This window comes from Dermacentor variabilis, chromosome 9, assembly GCF_050947875.1.
Source record: "Dermacentor variabilis isolate Ectoservices chromosome 9, ASM5094787v1, whole genome shotgun sequence".
Lineage (NCBI taxonomy): Eukaryota > Metazoa > Arthropoda > Arachnida > Ixodida > Ixodidae > Dermacentor > Dermacentor variabilis.
In genome coordinates, this window is record NC_134576.1 from 34,642,401 (window position 1) to 34,665,357 (window position 22,957).

A 22,957-nucleotide genomic window follows, 5' to 3' on the forward strand; every position below is an offset into this window, starting at 1 on the left:
AATATACGTTAAAGCTTTATTTAGGAAGTTGTTTGTTACGCAGAACAAAGGTGCGCCTACTTGGTTGGTATACAGGGGTATATCAGCCCGTTCTCTGGTACATTCACTCGGGGCACATAGGCTCTTTGTATCCATAGCCAAAAATATATCCGACGAGAAAACGTTCGGCCTAACATGTGGGTAATTCCGGGAATCAACCATGGTTCTTAATGTTTTCGGTCTGATATCTTTTTGAGAGAGCGGTAATGCCGACTTTTAATGGAATTAGCATTATTTGCCTACTGTAGACATTTTATGTCTGTCTGTCTGTCTGTCTGTCTGTCTGTCTGTCTGTCTGTCTGTCTGTCTGTCTGTCTGTCTGTCTGTCTGTCTGTCGGCTGTCTGTCTGTCTGTCCGACCTGACGCCAGCTCACTCGTCCAAATTGGATGCCAGCTTGGGTCAAAGATACGTTCTCGTGATCGTTATACCGTCGCGGTCTTTAAATCGTCGTCATTCCAGCTCCGTCATACGATTCTCGTCATGCCGTCATCGTCACGCCATCATCGTCATAGAGTTGTCATGCATTCATTGTCATATTGCCACGCTGCTTATTTATCTTTCCCAATGACCGTCTTTCGGCGGCTAACAAATGCTAAAAATCATCGCCCAGCACAAGACGCGCCTTTCTGTATCGGAAGTTTCTCGAATGTTATTGCTGGTTCTACCGGTTGCCTTCGTTTGCGCTAAGCCCCTGTAATCAGATTGCGTGTACGACGAGAACGTTAGTGTACGTTCTAGAAATTACACGAGCACCAGCAATTACGCTGGAAGGTCCAATGAGTCGTGTATAGCCGACAAGTCTAACCCGCACGTGAGATTTTCGACGATCATGGAGCGTGCTCACCGCTATCACTGCGCTGAGTGTTATTTGTTTTTCTGGGTACATATTCGCCGTTGAACAGTTAGTTTCGTGTTGTTCACAATCAATACAACGTGACAATATACACTTTTAGAATAGCGTTTGTCACCTTAAGTACGTTAAACGTAAGCACCTTTTCAGGGTGTTACGGTGAGCGTTCTTTCAAGTCTTTTGTTTACCGCACGCAAACACAAATGTAAAGAAGACGTTATAAAATAGGGCGCCGTCTGGTGCCTAGTGTCAAATGTATCTAAGCCAAGGCGATTCATTAGCAACCATCCTGCTGTTGGCATGTGGAAGCATCTTGTTAGGCCTGCGGTTACCAGAATCGCCGAACGATCTCAGAAAATGGCCGCGCTATGCGCTCATAACTATCTTTTCAGGTAAGTTTAGCGAAAGCGAAAGCTCATTACAATAGTTACTGGCAATCAATGCAAGTGAGAGCGCCGTCATAACAAAAATTCACGCTGAAGCGGGAGCCACGGGGGCCGCCATGTTCGACAACGCTATTTGTTAGCGTACGTACGTAAACATTACGAGCATTAAACTCACCAAATAACGTACGTTATCATCGCGCACGTAAACCGCAGAAACCCAATAACGTTCCGAGCTTGCGCAGTGAGGACGACGCTATTTCTTTACGTACGTAATGCTTTTATTTTCGGTTGCAAACGCTAACCTAAAATTGTCTAATATAATCACCGTGATGACGCCTTTGTTATTCCACCACCGTCACTCAAGCTTAGTCATGTGATTCTCGTCATGCCGTCGTCATCACGGTGTAGTCGCCATGCCGTCACCACCCTACAGTGGTCGTCCCACAATCGTCGTCACGCCACTGCCAGCACAACCCTCGTTGCCACCTATTGTGCGAAATAAGGCAAATATTTTGCAATTTGTTACCTGAAGAATGAATCTTTTCTGCATGAGACTTACATTTAAAACTCTCGAAAGTAAGTATTCGTTGCGATGTAAACATCTAGTAGGGTTCTTGTTAGCTGCCTCGTGTTTTTGGTATGTGAGCACTGTCAATACGCACTGCACTTAAGTATTTTCCGACGAACACACATTATTAGTTTATCACAAAAATGCCGTGATCAGGTTCGAGTTTTTTGCAGCACTACAAATGCCAGCTTCGACGGCCATGCTGTAGAACGCAGATGATGAGTCGGAGAGAAGCGTGCTCACGGAGTCGAATTCCTTGACTTTCCCTTCTTCCAGCACCAGAATCCTACGAAACATATAAAAAATATATCTGTCAACACCCAAAAGCACAACATATGGGTAACTAAGTCGCCACAGATACTCAACAGTCATAAGCTGACTTACATTCTGATTTACTACCACACATTAATTCCTGCTGTTTCATAGACATTCAGTTAGAGGTCGTGCACCAGTAGCCCAGTACACTCTTAAAATTTTCACACCCTTATGGGTGTAATGCGGGTGTATTTATCTTTTCACCCTTGTAAACACCCTTGAAACACCCTTTTTAGCGGAAAAGGGTGTTCAACAAGAAAACACCCTTCAAACATCCCAGTCTTTCTAATTTACACCCTAATTATAAGGGAGTAAGGGACCAAGCTTACAGTATATGATAAATCAACATTGCCAGTTAACGCGTTGATATTGGCTATACATGAAACGCGCGCTACCTGCGCTTGAATCAGGTAGCTGGAATGATTAGATCGGGGCATCTAGGCAGCAGCGTACAGACTCGGAACAGCGGTCAAAAATGAAGTTTCCCACGAATGTTGATATCGAATGGATGACAGTAACGCGCAGACTTTGCATAGCCAGATATCTGCAAAAGGCTTCATATGATCAATGGCAAAATATTTACAATGCTATCACTGAATACTTAAAGGTGTGCAACCAGTTAGACTGGGAATGGTTAGGAGTGATGGCTAACGGTAAATAGCTCACCAACTTACGGTTTGTACATGACATTGGCATGCTCAGCAACGCTGCAGACTATTTGCAACAAACGCTTGAGGACCTGGCGAAGAAAGCGTAAGAGTCTGATTGAAAGTTAGTATGCAGAAGAGAAAAGTAATGTTCCGCAGCCTGGCGAGAGAACGAATGTCATGGTCGGCAGTCAGCCTCTAGAACCTGCGCAGAAATACGGTTATTGAGGTTAATTACTCGCAGGGGCCTCTGATCAAGGAAATTAACAAAAATAAATATTAGCTGGAGAGCTTACCACAGGCATTACTACATAATGACAAGGGAGCTTACTGCTAATCATTGCTTTCTACCGTTACTAACGTATGGGGCCGAAACTTGGCAGTTACGAAAGAAGCTTGGGAATTCGTTGAGGACCGCGCAACGACGATGGAATGAAAAATATTAGGCATGACGATAATAGACTGGAAGACAGCGATGTGGATTAGAAAGCGAACGGGGATAGCTGATATTCTGGTTGACATAAAGATGAAGAAGTCGTGCTGGGCAGACATTGCAATGCGTAAGAGAGAGAACTGCTGGTCTATTGGAGTTGCAGAATGGGTGCTCAGGGAAGGAAAGCACAGTCGAGGACGGCAGATAATAATGTGGACGTGATGGAATTAGGAAACTTGAAGACACGTGGAACCAGTTAGCACAAGACAGGGGTATTGGAGATTGCTGGAGAAACTTTCGTCCTGCGATGGACATCAAAATAAGCTGATGATGATGTGACGACATCCATGCCAGCTTCGTGGGCAGGGCAAGAGCAGTCGGGCTACGGGCCCGAGCTCTACACCCAGCTGCCCGGCCAGAACGCCGCCGCCGTCTACTCCTGCCACCAAGCCGCCCGCTTTACCTCGCCTAGCCAGAGCTGGCGCGCTCCTGTCGCCCGGTCGGTCAGCTTGCACCGCGACCTATGGTGAGACCGGCGCCACTCCTTTCGCTAGCCTGTCGCCGCGTCGCCGTGTCGAGACTGTTACGCGTCCGTGCCCTCGTGGCAAGCCCGACTCGCGTACTCGTTAACCGCATGCAAGCCCCATGTGTGTTTCTTTCTGCGATTATGTCTATTTGAGTGTTTCTTTTATGTTTTCTATTTTCTTATCTTATTCTAAGCTTTTTTTGTTTCATTAACAGTTTGTGTGTGGGTTCAAACCAACGGCTTTGTCCTCAATTGGGTTCTCGGTGGCTCCGCCTAAGAGAACCGTCATAACCTTTTGAGTGCACGAACCTTTATCCCATATTAGGGTCATCACAGCCCTATGATAAATAGGAAACTTGAACAAGGTGGCAAAAAAGAAAAGATGATTGCGGTGTTAGACATGTGTCCCTTTTTACTATGATTTTGTTCAATTAGGTAACCTTAGACTAGCTGATTGTTGTTCTGGTAGCTTAACACACAATGCCTGTGGGATATTCAGTGCAAGCACATGGTGAAAAACAAACTAAAAGATTGGGTATAAGCAGGTCACTGGCAGTAAATGAAGCATACATAAATTTCAGGAAATAGTGCATGCTTATATATTGAACAGTATGCGTAACTACACATGCAGTTTTGTTTGTAAATGCTGAAACATTATTCTAAGTGGAAGTGCTCTGTTGCACTTCGTTTGGCTTTCAGTGCTACCTTTAAGTCATATATGTGAAGGTACTACTAGAAGCATCTCGTGGAGATAAATGACAACTTTGATGAATAGAGGTCTAAAATATGTGCTTAAAACGGCAAAAGAAACTGATTGACAGGCAAACGTATGCTTCTGTAGTACTGCACTTGTTACCGTCGCCAATCCATGCATTGCTTGCGCTCTATTGCATTCAATATGAGCTACAACAACGAGCTGTGGTGTCTTTCTCTCCTGGTCGAGCTGGTGTTGCTGCGAAAATTTTTTACTAGGAAACGTGGAGCTCTTTCATTATTTTTAAATGCATGTAACATCATGCTTTTGGCTGTGCGCTGTTTCCATGGAGTGATAAGTACTGGTGCACCAAGGTGCGGGATATCCTGTGTCCTTAGTGCAGCGCGCGTTGTTATTGCGCTCTGCACCCTGCCGGCAGTGCACTATCACTGCAGAGGAAGATTACGAAAAGCATAGGGTGTGTGCATTGCTGCGATCGTGAAACTTAAATTTTTTGCCTGAAAGGGTCGCACGTTGTATATGCTTCCACATGACGGACCAGAAGCGCAATATGACGACGTCTCACAGATTCTGGCTCATACTGAACAAGGTAGTACCATAGCTAAGACTAGGCAGCATTCACAACAGAGTGTCCATTAACTACATGGCTGTAGTGAACGCTAAAATACTTGCAGGGATAACACCCTTTTGGAAGGATGTTGTCCATGCTACACTCATATTGAAAGGGTGGTGTCTGTGTTACGCCCATATAGAAAGGGTGTTGTTTGTTTTACACCCATAGGCAAGATGACGTCATATTAACACCCTTCACTTTGTGGGGTGTTAATTCACACCCCTTTGCTTGGGGTGTAGCAACACACCCAAAAAGGGTATCACCCATGGGACAAGTCATTTACACCCTTAAGGGTGTTAAAACTCATAATGTGTAGCTATGTCGCTGCGCTGCTAACCTCGCGGTCGCGGGCTTGATCCCGGTGGTGGAGGCCGAATTGTGATGGGGGCGAAATGCGAAAACGCTGCTGTGCTTACACTTAGGTTCATTTTAAGGAAACCCACTTGGTCAAAATGTTACAGTGACGGTTCGCTTCGTGAACGCCTTTGACGCGCAAGCGCATGGGTGCTATAGCGCACATGAAGCTACGGCTCTAGGTGCGCCTAGATGCCTAGACTGTCCTTATTGCAGATTGTTTTCAAGGTAGGGCTTGCGCGGCCGCAGCGTACGCAGCAGCCTCCGGAGCAGAATGCCCCTTCCTTCCCCCGCCCCAGCGCGCACAGGCAAACATCACACTCGATGACTGCGGATACTTGTAAAAACACTGGCGGGAGGAAGCGCGGCAGCAGCAGCGAGTGAAGTGACCGTGGTATTCATCCCTTCAACACAAACTGAGCGGCGAGAACATAGCATGTGCAAAGGTATGAGCCGTTCGCGAATCTACACCCTAAATACAGTTGCGCCCTTTGGAGTGTATATTTGTCCCACAACAATAATCGTCATCTGTCTTGGCCGCGTTTCCTTTCTTTAACGCTGCGAGCCCGGTGTTTCCCAGTCACGAAAGGCATGCGCGTTATCAGTGTGATGCAGCATTCTCGACAGGAAAGTAGCGAGCGCCGAGTTTTCAAGAAAGGAAACGCAAGTAAGGCAGATGACGATTATTGTTGCGGGACAAATATACACCAAAGGGTGCAAACTGTTTTTAAGAGTGTAAACACTGCCGCCAACGCAGATCTCTTTCAAGATACGGCCTGCGCGATCGCGCGTAGCTGCGCAATACGCAGTTGCTGCCAGAGTAGAACGCATTAGCTTCCCCGCTTTCCGCTCGCACGCGCAACATTGAGCCGGCATCCTCGGATCACGATCACACGCTTTCACTCGCGCATACAACAAACGGCGCGCGGGGATGATGTTATCACGATTCGAACCCCGCACGTTCCTTCCGCAGGCAGCACCCGCAGGAACTGCCAGAGGAGGTCAAACTAGGGCTCCTCCGCCTACCCTCCTCCTCCGCGACGCTTCGCCTTTTTTCTCCTTCCCTTCTTCGCTCAACGCTACCTAGACTTCCATCCAGGTGGCACTGCTTCGCCGCGCGCTCACATTGATTCCCAGAGGAGGAAACGAACTAGGAAGCTTACCAGCAAGCATGCGGCCTGTAGGGTTGGGCAACACAGCAACAAAGAAGGTCAAGCGGAAAGTCAGAGAGGCTGAAATAATCTCATGGGCGGTGGCAATGGAAAAGAAACCTGCCATGAGTAACTACTTCAGAGCAAAAAACCACATCAGCAAAGAAAGAATCTATGATAACTCAAAGGGAAGCTCATTACTTTTCGAAGCGAGATCGGGTTCCCTTAGAACACGCACCTATAAAGCGAGATATAAGAAGGAAGAAGAAGCATGTGCTTGCTACGGTAAAGCTGAGGAAACTATGGAGCATGCTTTATTAGAATGTGAAGACGTCTACCCAGCGGTCTATTTAGGCACCACTGGCCTCCTTGAAGCCCTTGGGTTCAGTGGGAGCAGTGGTAAAGTAAACATGTCCGCAATAGGCATTAGTAAGAGGCGATTAGAGGATTGGTGGAAGAAAAGTGGGGAAACGACAAAAGACGGAGACGTACAAAAGCACAGCTCGCACTAGGGGATAGGAAGATGTGGGTGTAGTAGTTCATAGTGTTTTTTTTTAATTGTTAAACCTAGGTAGGACATTATGCAGTATAATAGCAAGAGCTTCGTGGCGCAACCCACCGACCCGTTCCAAAGGAGATGCTGATAACATCCATCCATCCATCCATCCTCACCGCGCTTCTTTGTACTTTTCCTGGCGCGCGATTAGCTTCTCCACCTCCAGGTACTTTCGTCCTCCGGCGCTCGCTTCCTTCGCGGCTTGAAACATGGCATCGCCGATTTCACTGCCGGCGGGCCAAATACGCTTGCGCGTAAAACATTAATCTGGAGCTCTTCATTGCGCCGTGCCTCATAATAATATCGTTGTTTTGGCACGTAAATCTCCGAAATGTTATTTTGTATTTTAGATGCCATTTGTCGTCTTTTCCTGTGTAAACTACAGTTGCTGTGTAGCTTCCCTTTGGAAGCCAGAGTTACACCAAGGTACGCCATCTCAGGCTCTAAAGTTAAGGGGGAAAGGCGCTCGACGTACGCTTAGGAGGCGCACTCGTGCGGCATTAGAGAGGTTTAGCTTTTCCGGTATTCGGGTAAACGCAGGCAGACGGGGCGGAGGCATAAACGGGAGCGTCCTGCATGGTGCAGTCACCTGGTGGCGCAGAGCTCAGAGAGAAAAAATCAGCTAATATTACATTAGCCAAGTGTATTCTACTTGGCTGCCGGTGTAAATTTTCGGTACTGGCGTAGTTGTGTTCCTGCCAGAAATTTACACCCGTAGGAAAATAAAGTACACCCGGTTACTGCATTATTAGCTGCTTTTGTCTGTTTGATCTCTGCTCCACTAGGTGGATGCACCATGCAGGTCGCTCTAAAATTCCTCAATTTTCCAAAAGTAGCGCCATTCTTAGATCTTTCCGCCACCCCGCTCTTCCCGACGTTTCCTCCTCCACGCCTCCTGTTACCCCAGCCTCCTCCGCTCCCCCATTGGCCAATCTGTGTCACGTGGAAGCAGGCGCCACGCTTTTGTTTTTTTTTTCTTTCCCGCGTGCTCCTACCGCCATTATTGGCCCTGCGCGACGAAAGTACGGGCGAACGGACTGATCGAGTGCGTTAGTGGAACAAATCGAGTGTGTTAGGGATGAGAACTGAATTGTAATACCGCGCTGCTGCGCCTTCGGATGCCGCAACACAGCGACGGCACAGCGACGGCGAAAGGCTTCTTTCTTTACCATCTGGTGAGAGCAACGCACAAAGAAGAAAAGTGTGGATACATAGGATCAGGCGGGCTGACTTCGACGAAGTGGCATAAAAACGCACGGCTTTGTGAAGCGCCACGGTTCCTCACAACCTATTATATTGAGCCTAGTTCACGCCTGCCGCGTCGTAAAAATGTATGTGAACATGTTGTGCGTGCTTTTAGCGCATTTAAGCTGACTTTGTTTCGAATGTGCAAAAGTTTACGCATCTGCAGCTGGCCTGTGACATAAAAGCGACTTTATTCATGCTATGTTTTGAGCTCTACCAGAAGTCTCGACGCTTTTGAAAGGCTCAGTACGACCTACAGATGCAGTCGTTTATCGTCGAATGTACGCCCGCATGTATTGATTTAGTTTGTGGTGATTAACGTTTTTAACGTCCGGAAGCGACTGAAGCTATGAGGGAGGTCGTAGTGGACGGCTCTGGATAACATTATTTAGGTCGCCTGGGGATGTTTAACGTTGTTGTGCCATTAGCACCAGCCCGGATTCCGAATCTACAAGATGCAGAATTTATCCTGCGAACGCCCTTTGGACAAACCCAGGGCTGCGCCGAAAGGCACAGCGCCCTAATTCTCCCTTGACAAGTCAAGATGCTGAGCCGTCAGGCAGCGGCGTCCCCGGAGAAGCATCGGCAAGCGACATGTCCAAACGTGCAACAAAGTGCTAGACAGCACGGCGCCGTATTTCCTTTTCCCTGGAGGTCACCGCGCACGGCAACTTGGAAGCGGGAGGCCAGCGCGGTCGCTGGTTTGACCTCTCGGACGACCGTCGAGTGCTGGCTTTGTATTGGGCCGTTTGAGTAACAATATTTTCTCGGGGCTTTATAAGTCCCGACGCCGCCGCCTGGAAAACCGGATCCACCGACCCACCGGGAGCCCAGTGCCGCTCTCGAGTGGAGTGAGGGCCGATTTACGCTCAAACCGCCCATGGCCGCACGCCGCACCGCAAGCCAGCGGTCCGCCAATAATGGCCGACGTGACGTCATGAGAGGCGGTCGTGAACTTTTGCCTCCGTGCGGTGTCCGCACAAACATGGCGCTGGTTCGAAGCGAAGCGGGGCGCAAGGCCTAGACCCCTAGGCTGCAGCGGCAGTTTGTTTTTTGTGTGGTTTATTGTGATGATTGCAAGAGCTATTCAGCACCTGCAAAGCTATTTGTCTAACGCAACAAGCAGCTGTACTCTTTCTGACAGTCTTCAGTACGTGCGATCGCCAAAGGAAACAGACGGATGTGTGTTGTGTTTACGCGAGGATCGGAAGGAATGAAGCCGCCGATTTCGTGTGTTTTAGGCCGTTTTTTTGCATGTGCATTACAAACGTGAAGGCCATCGCACAAACCTGCATTCTAAGCATGACACTAGTTCGGTACGCGCCAAAAAGAAAAGATTTGCGATCGCCCACATCAGCATATAGTGTTCGTGGGTGTTGTGTGTGCGCGCTTCATCGATACGAAGATTGCACGTTTGTGCAGTGCTGGTTTGTGTTTCAGAAGTGATGACACGATGTGTAGCGATGAGCTTCATTGTCGTTTCATTGCAGGCAATCGTAATGTGCTGTTTGTGTCTTGCTTCGTGTGAGCTGTTTTGCCGGCTGCGATGCGCATTGGTGACCGCGAACACGTACAGAATGTTCGAGCGCTAGCGTTCTTACTTTTACGAAGCGTAAGTGTACTGTGATATGTACGTGCAATGTGTCGCAGTGGTGCTAGGCGTATAAGTGTTCGTTTCATGCAATATGCACATGTTCTGAAGTGAACAGTGCATAAGCGTTGCGGGCGAGTTTTTGTTCCGGCCCTTTCTGCCTCGTTCACGTATCTTGTGTGTTTTTCAGAAGTTATTTCTGTGCTATGAAGGTATTTATAGTCGCTGAGGGCAATATAAGGAACAGCTTTAAAGTTACATGAGTACATGCGCGCTGTCGTGAAATGTGGACGCACGGATGCACTGTTCTCATGAACGCAAATCTCGGGCACTCTTCATTTTTGTCATGGGGACATTGGTGTAAACAGCAGAAATCCTGAGGCGTATTTCTAGATTAAGCAAAGTATACATTCTTATACTGAGAGATGTGAGCGCCTTGCATGTGCAAGAAATTCAGCTGCTTGTTTCTTGTTAGTGTCTGAGTACACACTGTTAGTGCTAACACCAGTGGCTCAGCATGATAAGCATATAATGTGTGAAAACTAGATACTTCATTTTGATTCTTGACAATTTGCATTTTTTGATAAAAAGCCATATGCATATTTTAACAAAGCATGAAGATGGCAACACAACTGGTATGGTCAATATATGATTCGAGGATTGTAGCAGAACTTAAAGAATGCAGGCACAGAAGGAACGACTATAGTCGGATACAACTTTAGAAAAAAGGGGAGGCCCCGCCCAGATGACCAAAGCGCGATGTCCGATTGCCTTCGTGACTAAAATAATTCCACTAAAAAAATCATGCTTCTGAAACGCGCAATTCTAGGTATAAATAAAGACTTTTGTATTTTGATAACTGGTTTAGTAGAGCTCTCGTGCTACAGCACATGCCGGATCGCAACCGAAAAATAACCCCTTGCCTTCCACAACGCTGCCCGTCGTCTGCTCTTTAGCTTCATGCAAGTGTCAAAAGTAGAAAGAGAAGCTCTAGCTTTGCGCTTGTTTGCATGTACACGGCACATTTACTACTCCTGTTCCGAGCTTCAAATGAATCAGTTGCCATTGAACAAGTACTTATATAAAACAATGCATTTATCGCAACCATTACAAACTCAAGATGCTCAGTGTCAGCGAAAGCACAGTGTTCAAGGTTAGGAGGGAGGTCAAAGCTTCGCATATTTCGGGTGGCAAACTGTCGACACCCTCGCGAAAGTGCCCACGAAATGCGGAGAAAAGAAGATGCAGCACGAAGTATGACACGTTGTGCACACCGAGGTCGTGTGCACGATTTCTTTCGCCACAACGAGATACGGACGGTTGAGAAGATCACTAACGAGTTCTCGAAGCGTATATGGTGTTATGTTTGTGCCCTGGGATTTGTCTGACGGAAGGCCAGTGCTATGGTGTGTCGACTGTGGAGGCAGCATTCGTCCCCGCATGGTCCCTGCTTCGGGCACACGACTACGTGCACGGCTCGGGTTTCCCCGTGGCTGCACTGCATCCACAACGGAAGCGGCCACCGGACCACGGACTGCTATGACTCTGCTATGCTCTGACTCTGCATGAAGTGGGGTCCAGACCTCCTGCCAGCCACACATACCTCGACACACGCAACAATGGATCTCCCATCACTGAAGCGGTGCACTGTGCATCGCCTGCTTGTTGAGATCTGATTCAAGCACGAGAAGAGGAGAGGCAATTCGCTGCTGACCGAACGGGATGACATCGCTGAATGGCAGAATCGCTACCTTCGTGACGTGGAGCGCTACGGGCAGAAGGCCAAAAGATCTTTTTCCTGGACGAGACATGGGTGACGGCGGTACACACTGGGTTGATCGTGTGGACAGACATCGTGGTGCAGAAGCGCGGACACCTATACGCTCGAGCAAATGTCCTGTCAATGGGTCTGGAACAACCTTCTGGAAAAGGCAAGTGCCTGATTGTGACGCACATTGGCAGCAAGGATGGCTTCGTCAACGGCTGCTTAGATATATTCTGAGGCCAAAAAACAAGCGGCTACCACGAGAAATGGACGGCAATCACTTCGAGGGATGGCTTAACGACGTTCTGCAGAAGTTGCCTGCTGGTAGCGTCATTGTTTTGGCTAATGCATCTTACCATTCCTGGTGAGAAGAGAAATTGCCGTCAACAGCTTGGAAGAAGGAAAAAATACAGGAATGACTCAAAAGCAAAAACATCACCTACAACGAAAGGGTGGTTAAAAAGCAGCTGCTTGAGTTGGTAGCATCTGTAAAGCCACACTTCTGAGCTACATCGTAGACAATGCAGCTGAAAGGGCCGATTGCATCGTACTCGGGCTCCCACCATACCACTGCAAATTTAATCCTATCGAGCTCGTGTGGGCAAAGGTAAAAAAGTGGCATAGCTGAGGACAACAGAGGCGTCAAGCTGTCCACGGTCAAAGACGGCTTGAGGGAAAAAATCAAGCACGTAACGGTGGAAGACTGGAGGAAAAAACTTCACCATGTGATGGACCTGAAGGCAAAGTTCAGGCTTGATACATCTGGAAGTGACCATGTGCAACCCATCATCATCCAACTGGGTGAAGGTGACAGTGAAGAAAGCGACTCCGACTGCGAGCTGTCCGGCATTGAGCCACTCGATGAAGCATAATGGCTTCTTTTTAATGAAAGAACAGCCCTTATTAGGGCTACCAAAATATTGCCGGTGGGTTCGCAGCAGCCAAGCATTCTGCCGTGACCTCTCAAATAAATAAGCAGTTCATTTGGTGACATATTCCTTTTAATGGAAGCCCAATTCTGAAAAAGCAACGTCCTGCACAGATCGTGCTCAATATAAGTATTGGCATGGAAACGTGCTGAAATGCTGGAAAATCTGAATGCAAATACAGTTGTTAACCCTGAATAACTATGCGGGGCCCAAAATGCTCATTCAGGTAGCCACTGTCCAGCTTCACACGAAAAAGCAGTAGTCAACGTGAAAGTGACAGCCACACCAATGTGCACGCCAAAGCACATTGTGCTTTGCGTGCAGTTGTGCTGCCCCTACTGTTATTTCCAGCCCACTGAGATGACTAATGGCAATGTCCGAAGGCCCAAAATACTCTATTGGGCAGCCACCTACGAGCATGACGGGCCCTGTGATGAGATAACAGTCGTCAGGGCATGCTTGAAAGGCACCTTTAGCATCTGCACTTCAAAGCGCAGCCATGTCGTAGACATTGTAGGTGAAACAGCAGCAGTCAACGCGAAATTGACCGCCACTTTAGCAGTTTGCATGCAAAAGCACATTCATGTGGTCGCATTCTTTATTTTGGTTATATGGCTCAGGCAAGTAATATGGACAAGAGAACAATTATGAAACATCATTAGCTTAGTGAGGACCAAAATACTAATTTGGGTAACTATTAATAGCAGTAGTCGAGAGCACGCTTGAAAGGCACCATTAGCAGTCTGCACGTCAAAGCACAGTCAAGTTGTCGCCACTGTCGGTGAAACGGCAGCAATCAACGCAAAAAGGACAGCCACTGTTGGCAACTTGCATGCAAACACACGTTAATGTGGTGGCATTGTTTATTTTGGCTACCTGGCCCAGGCAAGTAATGCGAATAAGAGAACAATTATCAAACATCAATAGCTTAGTTAGGCCCAAAATACTCAGTCGGGTAGGTATTAATAGCAGTAGTCAAGGGCACGCTTGAAAGGCACCATTTGCAATCTGCACATCAAATCACAGTCATGCCGCAGCCATTGTTGTATTTGTTTATCTGACCGGGCAAGTAACACCAATGTAAGCACAATCATTCACCCTAAATAGCTCTGCTAACATTGTTTGTACTAAAAAATGCTGAGTGAAGTTGAATGTGTTTTATTGAGGCAATTATTTAATTCACAAGCCATCGGCATAGCGATCGATGGCCAGGTTCAGACAATGACATTTGTGAAGTAATAAATGGTGGAAGTTGCAAAAGCTCTCAGTGCACTGCTTTGCCGGGCTCCATTCACTGAAAAATGTCTTTGCAACGACGAAAGCATCAGACAGGAAATGATACCCCACTGCACAATGTTATTCATATTGAATATTTTTACCATCATATGTGATGGGCAGCGAAACCGTCTGTTTACTAAGACTGAATGCATGAAAAGTGCAACAGCATAGCAAGGTGTTGTTTTGCAATATGCAGCCTTTCATGTGCACTTTGGCAAGCTACCACATGCACTGATGCATAAACATGAACAGAGGTAAAAGGCAAAGTACTGTGCAACCCACATGACGCTTTTAAGAAAATGTATTTCTAAACCTTTCTGTTTTCATAGGCGACCAAAATTTGTTTTGAGCAAGTTGGTTAATCACATTGCAGCAACAACACAAGAAGCAAGGACAGAAACACAGCGAGTAGGCAGATTGAAAAGACGAGGTAGACCAGTGAGACAGGTTTTAATGAGATGGAAGAGGCCAGCCCTGCAGTGTACAGGAGTTAGTGCTTTGAATGAGACTGGTTAATGAAAATGTGTAAAGACTTTGCTAAAAAAAACTAGCAAAAACAAATGCTAATATAAAATAAAAGGACAGAAATAAGAGTAAGCGCAAACACGCATGGTAGCAGGCATGTGTTCACACACATGCGAAAACTAAGAAAGCTTTGAATAGAAAGAAATGTGGGAAATTAAAAAAAATTGACAAACGCAAGAAAACACATTTACGAACAGACGCGGGTAAAGGTATTATAGGAGTGGGTTCACAAGCTGCTTTACCTACCTTCTTGTATGTTTTTTTTTAACCGCTCTCTTAACACTGTCTTGGGAATTTTTAATTGCAACATATCACGAGAATCGAAAAGCAGCGTGAAGCTATGTTGTGGGAAACCATATCGAGCGCTGGCAGCACAACTTATGCGTGACTGTGCCACAGCACACATTCTACAGCTTGCGCGCATGGTGAGCACTGGTGGAAAGCAATCAATCAACGGTGCTACACAATGCTCGAACACCACCGTTAGACGCTCGGCTATCTCACTGCTGATAATGATCGTTCATGCTAAGTTGATGGCGAGAAATCTTTGCTTTGGAGGCTTCTTTTGCAAATAATGTCTGTTGAGACGCTCGTAAGTTTGTTTCATGCGCACACGCTTTTCTCATTTCTCCTGAGAATGGTCTTGCTCCATCGCTTCACCCCGTCCAACGAGAAACGCAGAGACACTACACGAACACACGCCGCTGACAGTAGGCACCAGACTTTGGCAAACTTTTCTTGTCGTAACTCGTAATTTCATGAAGTACAAGTCCTGAAAAGGAACGACGATAGGCTAACTCGGGAGATCCTTGAGGCATTCGAGATAAGTAAAACAGGAGCGTAATGTGTAAGTACACCGTCAGTGGCCTTGACAAGAAAGGAAGTCGCCTTTTTGAGACAGCCTCAGATGTATAAGAGAAGAGATATGGCGATGAAATAAATAATAGTGGGAATTTCGATAAAGAAATCAGTTGACAGTGCAGCTGCGTATTCGTCTAGTCGTTCCTTCTGTGTCCATGTTCCTTAAGTTTTGCTGCTACAATCCTCAAAGAATAACCAAGTAGCCCAGTTAAACACCCTTTTGTCAATATATGATATTCTGTTGGCTGCTGGAGCATGTAGTGTGTATGTAAGTGTCGAAACCATTATTTTAAGCTGTTGTATTGCATAAGGATGTGTCAATATTTGCAACTTTGTAATTATGCATCGAATAGTGCCCTATTCGATTCGGTGGTCACCTTTTGTAAATGTGAATATTTTTTCATACGTTTCGGGTATTTCAAAATGCCAACTGCACCCACATAAACACTAAATTGCAGAAAAGTACGGTAAATTTTCACCATGACAGGCGTGCTATAGCCATAAAACATGAGAACTTGCGTAGAGGAGCAGGCTAGGTTACTCAGGCAGCCACACTTTACAGGCTCTACAGTGATCATGCATGCGAATAAAGTACTTGTTTGCTCGTATGCTCAGTTTGGGGTGTTTTTCAAATACAATACTTAGTGAGGTACTATACTATTACAGAAATTTGCTAACTTCAAAAATACAGTGATATAAACATCAGTTTATGTTAATTATGATAATGGCTATTCATTTTTAGAAAAGTGTTCGATTCAATTTGCTTCTGGCACTATACTATTCGGTCCCAAAAACCCTTATTTGCTCACCTGTAATATTGCATCTTTTTTGTGCTGTCTTTCACATGTGCACTGCAAACAAGACTCAAGTAAATGTGCACTCAGAGCATATTACATATAACTAAAAAAAAATTCCCAGTGGGCTAGTTGGTTTGACATAACACTGTTGCACAAAGTGACTAAGGGACAGGACTTAAGAGAGAAAAACAATGCACGACACCCAAGTGCAAACTAACAAGTGTTTTATTTTTGGAAAATGAGACCTTCATATAGCCTACTCACATGTTCAAGGATGTTCTTCCCAGTCTAACCATGCCATCTATTGTCAGTCATTAAGCTAATCTCTTTGCTGACTGATATAGATGGCACATGGGGTCATCTTGATGTTGTAGGCTTCCATGACTTCTTTTTCTTTGGTTACTACATTTCAGCAAGATCCCCATCCTGTGGAAGATACGGCATGAAGCGCAGTGTATGGCAAGGCTTCTGGGTGCTTGTATCAGACTGTAGTTGTATAGGTGGTTGCACAGTCAATCATTTGCGCACCTGCCTGTTTGGCCCATGTAATCAGCCCCACGTGTCAAAGGTATCTTGTAGACCATGTCTATCGTGCATTCAGTCAATCCTTTAACGTGGTTTATAGTGCACGCATTCAGGGTATTCCTTTTGCTGGTCATTCCATTTACTTTTGAGCACATTTCCTTTAGCTTTTGTCGTGCTGAGAGGACCACTCGTTCGCTCGGTTAAACGGAGTGAACGAGTTCAGCAAAAGATGAGAGCGAAGGCAGCATGGGGCAGTGGGAGATTAAAAAATTGGCAAGTGAGAAGAGGCATGAGGAGGAAAGTGGATAGGAAGCTGCAGCATAACCATGAGGCAGAAAGGAGAGGAGTGTATGGCAAAAGTGTGCAAATAAAAGCGAAGTGCAGTGACGGTAGCTATGAGATGGTGCCAGAGTAGCACGCAATGTCTGGGAGGTTTGTTGGCGGTGGCTTCTGTGAACCACGCCCACGTGTCACGCATGTGCTGGCTCATGCGATCTCCAGATTGGCAAGGCAGTGGTGCCACACTTCGCTCCATTTGCAACATGCCACACGAGACCGATTGTCCATGCCAACAAAATGACAACACATGTAGAGCTGCACTCAAATTTCGTATTAGGGAGTATCGTAATCGTCTCTGATTTTTTTCTGTCAATTGCATGTGCTCTGCAGTAATAAACATTGCAGAAGCATCGCTGATCGTTTATGCTCTTATGCCTCTCAATATAGGTATTGTATCAAAGCAGATTCCTTGCTTTGTACATGTTTGTTTCCAGAGCTGTCTCTGCACATTTTACACTTTATGAAGAGGGGAGGCTAGGGAACAACTTAGAAGTTATATCACTGCTCCACGTATTACAATCATTCATTTTGTGCTAGGTGTCATGTGCTGTAATGTAAGCTATGCAAATGCTCCTTATGCAATTTTTTGCACATGTGGCGACACAGCAAAACACCTTCTCTGCCACTGCCCAACTGTCGCATATCTGTACACGTGTACATGTGTGATAGTTTCCCTTTCTGTCACGCGGGTCATATTGCGATCACATCAACCTCGCTCACTATGTGTATGTAATCATTGGCCGCCAAGCTGTGGTGTACTTTTTGTCCTTATATTCCTTGGCCGTCATTCTGCCACGTTAAGTTGCTGCCATTCAATAAAACATGTTTCAAGTTCAGTCTGCCTCTTTGTTCACGGAAGCCCTGGAACACGACACCAACCTTTCACGCTAACAATGTGTTCTGTGAACTGTACTCCATCTCAGTAGTTCCTTGCCGCACTGGGGAAGCTGCAGGGATCCCTAGTTAATAGGAAGGCTGAATGCCCCTCAAGGTGTCTTCATTGCACCGCACCGTCTGCTCGGTGTCTGCTTTCCGTCCTGTCAGTACATGCTCCATTGTTGGAGGATTGATGAAAAAAATGTTTTGATGCCATAACCAGAAGCTTTGTTTACGTGCATGCGACAGCAGAGCTTCGCTTCACCTGTACACTTTCCCTCCATTTACCTTGCAGCCACCTTAATAAACAGCAAGTATGAATGCCCTCATAAATGTTCACTTGCGGCGCAGCGTCTGCTCGGCGTCTACTTGCTGGAATGAAAGCAGTTTAGGAAATAATCTAAAGCTATATTTTACTGACTACAGCATTTATCATGGATGTGAAGAGGGTGTTGCGACAGAAAGCCTGTGGTGCAAATTCAAGGAAATTTACTAGGATGCTGATCAAAAATTTTATAGTTGTATAGTGCAAAACCACATTTACATACAGGAATGACATGACACTGGCCATAACTTAAAGCAACGGTTCATGGGGCCCACATATATGGGCACATAAACATGATTCTCTATGCAAGTTTGCCAGTTGCAAGTTTGACTTGAAATGTTAGTCACTTTTTAGATGGAAGTGACATGATGACATACTGGTAATCAATGCCTGTTATTTCTTTATTCCCACAACGATCAGTTGTATAATACTTGTGCTCAGATACAATAACGCATCTCTGAATCACAGATATCACATCTTATCTGCCCTATGCAACTTTGCCACATGAAATGGGAAACTCGTTGATATAATCAGTTACGGATTATGCCAAAGTGTTGTGCTGTTTCTTGCAGTTTTGTCTTTCATGAGTATTTGCGTACTGTGAAAAATAGTACCCTGATGTTCTAAATGTTATGTATACTATATGACAATACTATTCTTTTTCCGTGATCAGAGGAGGCTTTTGTGTCAATATATAAATTGGAAGTTTTTTAACAAAGAATATGTGACAAGTACTTGCATGTGAACAAGCGTATGCAGCCTTCCAAAGGCAAGCACGGTTACGAATGTATCTTTTAGCCATATTGGCACAAAACTTTTCCATGGGCTTTTTTTTGCCTAAAGCCAACCACCCATCTCAATCTAGCAGATTTATCTTTTATGTGACAAGTCTCTGCTGTTTTCCTTGCAGCAAGTCCTTTTACATGTGTCCGCAAAACATTGGCCCTTCATTATGTTTGTTTTTTCTACAACTTTCATGTTTTCTTGGAAACAATTTATTTTGCATTTTTGGAAGCTCTTCATACAGCAGCCATTATTTCTTGGAAAGCTTCTTTGCAACGAGGCTCTAAAGTTGTTGATACACATTTAAAGTATTTTTTTTATATAACATTAGTAGCCTTGCATTTAAAACTTATCCTTTGTCCCCAATAGTTAGCTCCATTTTGCACTAGTTGATTAAGATGTAGTACCTAAATATACGGAAATAAATATTGCTACTACAAGTACTCACGTCGTTGTGTCACTATTCAATATTTGACACTTACTATTTTTGTTCAATTTCTGTTTGAAAAAAATTAACATTCGCCCACCTCACAATGCATGAAGAGGCGCCCAAGCCATATTTTTGATGCAAAAAAGAGGTGAGGCATGCAGACAGGACACAAGAGTAGAGAAGTGGACTTCTCTACTCTTGTTTCCTGTCTGCACACCTCACCTCTTTTTTGCATAAAGTATCCTTACCAACTAGCTCAGCTTTCTGTCGTTCTAAGCCACGTTTGTGCTTTCTGAAGTCTTACTTTGCTGCATATAATAGTGGCAAAAAGCAGCTTTTCAGAGAGAATTTGATTTTGTTGTTCTGCGTATTCTGTTCTTCTGCCATAAGTATAGTGAACTGATAACTATATCGCATACACACAGCCTCTCAATGGAACAGACATTTATTTGATACACATGAATTCGCACCCTGTTCATCTAGATTTCAAAATATGCTGATTGTGGCTAGCCTCTAGTATGTACAGAGGCATGTCTACGATGTGGTCTGAGGGTACATGTGCAGTGCTACTGTGAAGCTAGGTATAGTTCTCACAGCAATGCACCAAGTAAGGTTGTTGCTTCATTGTTATAAAGTAAGACAGCATCAGCTAGGCTGTAAGGGCGACGAAAATGATTTGTGCAATTCACCAAACATACAAACAGAATATAATATGACTATAATGCCATGTGCTAGTTAGTATACCAAGTGATTAAGAGAATGATGTAAGGGCTGTTTGGTTAATCTGGTTTAATTGTCGTGTTAAAACACAGGCTGTGAAGGTAACTTCAACATGTCGAGGTTGTCAACATGTCTAATTATTTACGAAATTGGGGAGGTGGCAGTGAGACTTCCTGGGAAAGCAATACCTCAGTTGTACTGATGGTATGGTTTGAATATATAATTTCATCATTGCTTGTTTAGAAATATGACGGTGGGTTAAAACCTATGAAATGCCACAACAGCAAGGCTGAACATCCATCCTTACTTCTCAGAGGCTTAAAGAATGATAAACAGTTATGCTTTAGAGCATATTTTGGTAACAAATATATGCCATCTTCATTTCAGTGGAATGGAAATAGGTGATTGAGCACAGCCATGCTATTGTAGCATGCGTGAAGGAATACAGGAGAGCCTGGGGGCTAATATATGTTAATAGAGTGAACGAGTAGCTGTGACTGGCAAGATTATTTTACTCCACAGAGGATGCTGCAGTAAGGTTTGTGCAACTGTAAGCAATACGAGAATTAGTGAAAGATTACTTGTACTATATGGATTTGTATGGCAGATGAGAATGTGCACCCGATTTGCCACTACGCATTTTTTCTATTTTATGTTCAGCACAGAGTGTGAGTCACTATGGCTTCTTAACTGGAAATTTCTGCGTTCCGTTTCACAGTGTTTATCGGACTACCTGCATTCATTTGGCTACTTATGAAGTGATTGGATAATAGAACATGCCCACATTACAGATTTACACAGAACATAATATGAATTCATCATAAAGCTCCACCCAAGAAACTGTCTGTTGGTTATGAAAACAAAAAAAGGCAACAAACATTCCCTTACTTTCTTGTGCTGCCCCGCACATGCTGCTAATTAACTAATGTCTACGATGCAGACATTCTGTTCTTTCATTAGGGGAAGGTGCAAGTTGCCCCAAAACAATGAACCTGCATTCATTGCCTACAAGCTACGGCATGTTGGAATTGGTGTTACAGCAGGCATAGCAAATGTTCTCCCCTACTTGTGTCTTGTGCACCATACGAGCCAGCATTTCATTTCATTGTCGTGTACCTGTTTAAGCTGTTACTGATTCAGAAAGGCAAATATAAAACGACTTACTACATCAACCATTTCGCATGCAAGATCACTGCACTCATTGCAAAGCTTATTAGAGAGTTTTACATCAGGGGGATGCAATCGTTGAGGCTCGAAGTACTAGGGGGCCTCAATGCTTGCGTCCCCTTAATGTAGATCTGTATAGTCGCTTGATAATCTTGCTTTGCTTTGAGATGAAGTATACGTACTGTGCACCTGTTTGTTAGCCTATGCACTTCTCTTTCTTTTTAATGTGGTTGTGCATTAGCTAGCTAGGTTGTCACTACATGAATGAGATTAGGGCCATGCCCAACGCTATCAAATAACATTACTTTGCTATAGCTCACTGACTGTGCAAGCTTCTTTTTTATCTAGGGAAAAGAATAAAAAGAGAATGCATGCATAAATGATGTTGACAGCAGCAAACGGTCTCAAGGCAATCATCCTTGATTGTCACCATTGTTGAGAGAGCAAGCATGCCTGTATTCACTTTGACCACAGGCTGTACACTGTTTAAATGCTGATAGAGGTATGGATAAATAGTGAAGGGGCAGCAGATTGGCCACCCAGGCCTTTATGCATGGGCATTGCTGCCTTGTGTACCCTGTAAACCTCTGTCATCTCTTAAGGCATGAATGACATAACACTACTTCTATTGGCAGGGACATTTTTAGCACCAACAAGAAATGTAAACATTAGGTGAATTCACGCCTATATGTGGTGTCTTTTTCAGCAATATGAATTAATATTTGTTTTCATGCAAACATTCTTCTCTTGAAAACATATCTGACAAGCATCTCTGCCTGAAGAAGTAACTGTGATATGTACATATCACTTTTATGTCTGTCATAATTGTAATCAATTGCTCCAGACGTACTGATGGCTAGTTGTTCAGTCATGACTTAACATGGCAGTGCACTTTGAAATAATGACGTAACATAGAATGAACAAATGCTAGCTCTGTGCGCTCCTGTACTTTCATTTGGTGTAACATCATTGTTCAGAAGTGCGATGCCATATTACATCATCTAAGTAATTGTAGGCTCACTATTAACTTGACAGCTACTAAAGAGACCTCAGCAGCAAAGTGCAACTAAATCAACAAGCCACTGTTGATGATTCACATGCGTGCTCGGTGACGAAGTGACTTGTCAATCAACACAGCTGTATTCCGTGATAATAGAACCATCTATATAGGAGTATGTTAATAGATAATGCTGCGGCGCTTCAGCGTGCTACGCTGTTGCTGTGACATATCCCTTGCTCATTGGCTTAGATATACCTGTGTGTTCCTGTATGCGCGTTCTTCTAAGCTGTTACGTACAGGGTCTGGCCCTATCCGTGAAAGGGATGTGCATTGGTTGGTGGCAGAAAACAGACCGAGTTTATTTTCTACAACAGATGCAGATCAGAGCCGCATGTGTTTGAGGGGGCAAACTCTCGGTCCCTGTCTAGTGGCCGAGACACTGGGGGTGATGGAGAATTCTTGGAACTCGACTCGGGGCGGGATGGCTTCCTGTTTCGTCTGCACTGGTGCCTTATCCAGCCGAGGAGTGGTGGTGCATCGCTTGTACACTACACTTGCCTCCCTTCTCAGATGGAGTCGCCGTAGTGATCCGGAGGGTGTCGTTCCCGCTGCGGGCATGACTCTGCAGTTGTGTTTGGCACGGTCTC

General features: G+C 45.1%; 1 protein-coding gene across 1 annotated transcript in view; it reads right to left on the bottom strand.

The window, feature by feature from the left end:
• Nucleotides 1-385: 385 nt before the first annotated feature.
• LOC142592599 (ATP-binding cassette sub-family C member 2-like) overlaps nucleotides 386-22,957 on the bottom strand; it is a 244,672-nt gene continuing 222,100 nt past the window's right edge. The window contains exon 27 of the mRNA XM_075704136.1: nucleotides 386-2,130. Coding sequence (XP_075560251.1) covers nucleotides 1,980-2,130 — 151 coding nt within the window. The 3' untranslated portion in view covers nucleotides 386-1,979. The remainder of the gene's footprint in view (nucleotides 2,131-22,957) is intronic.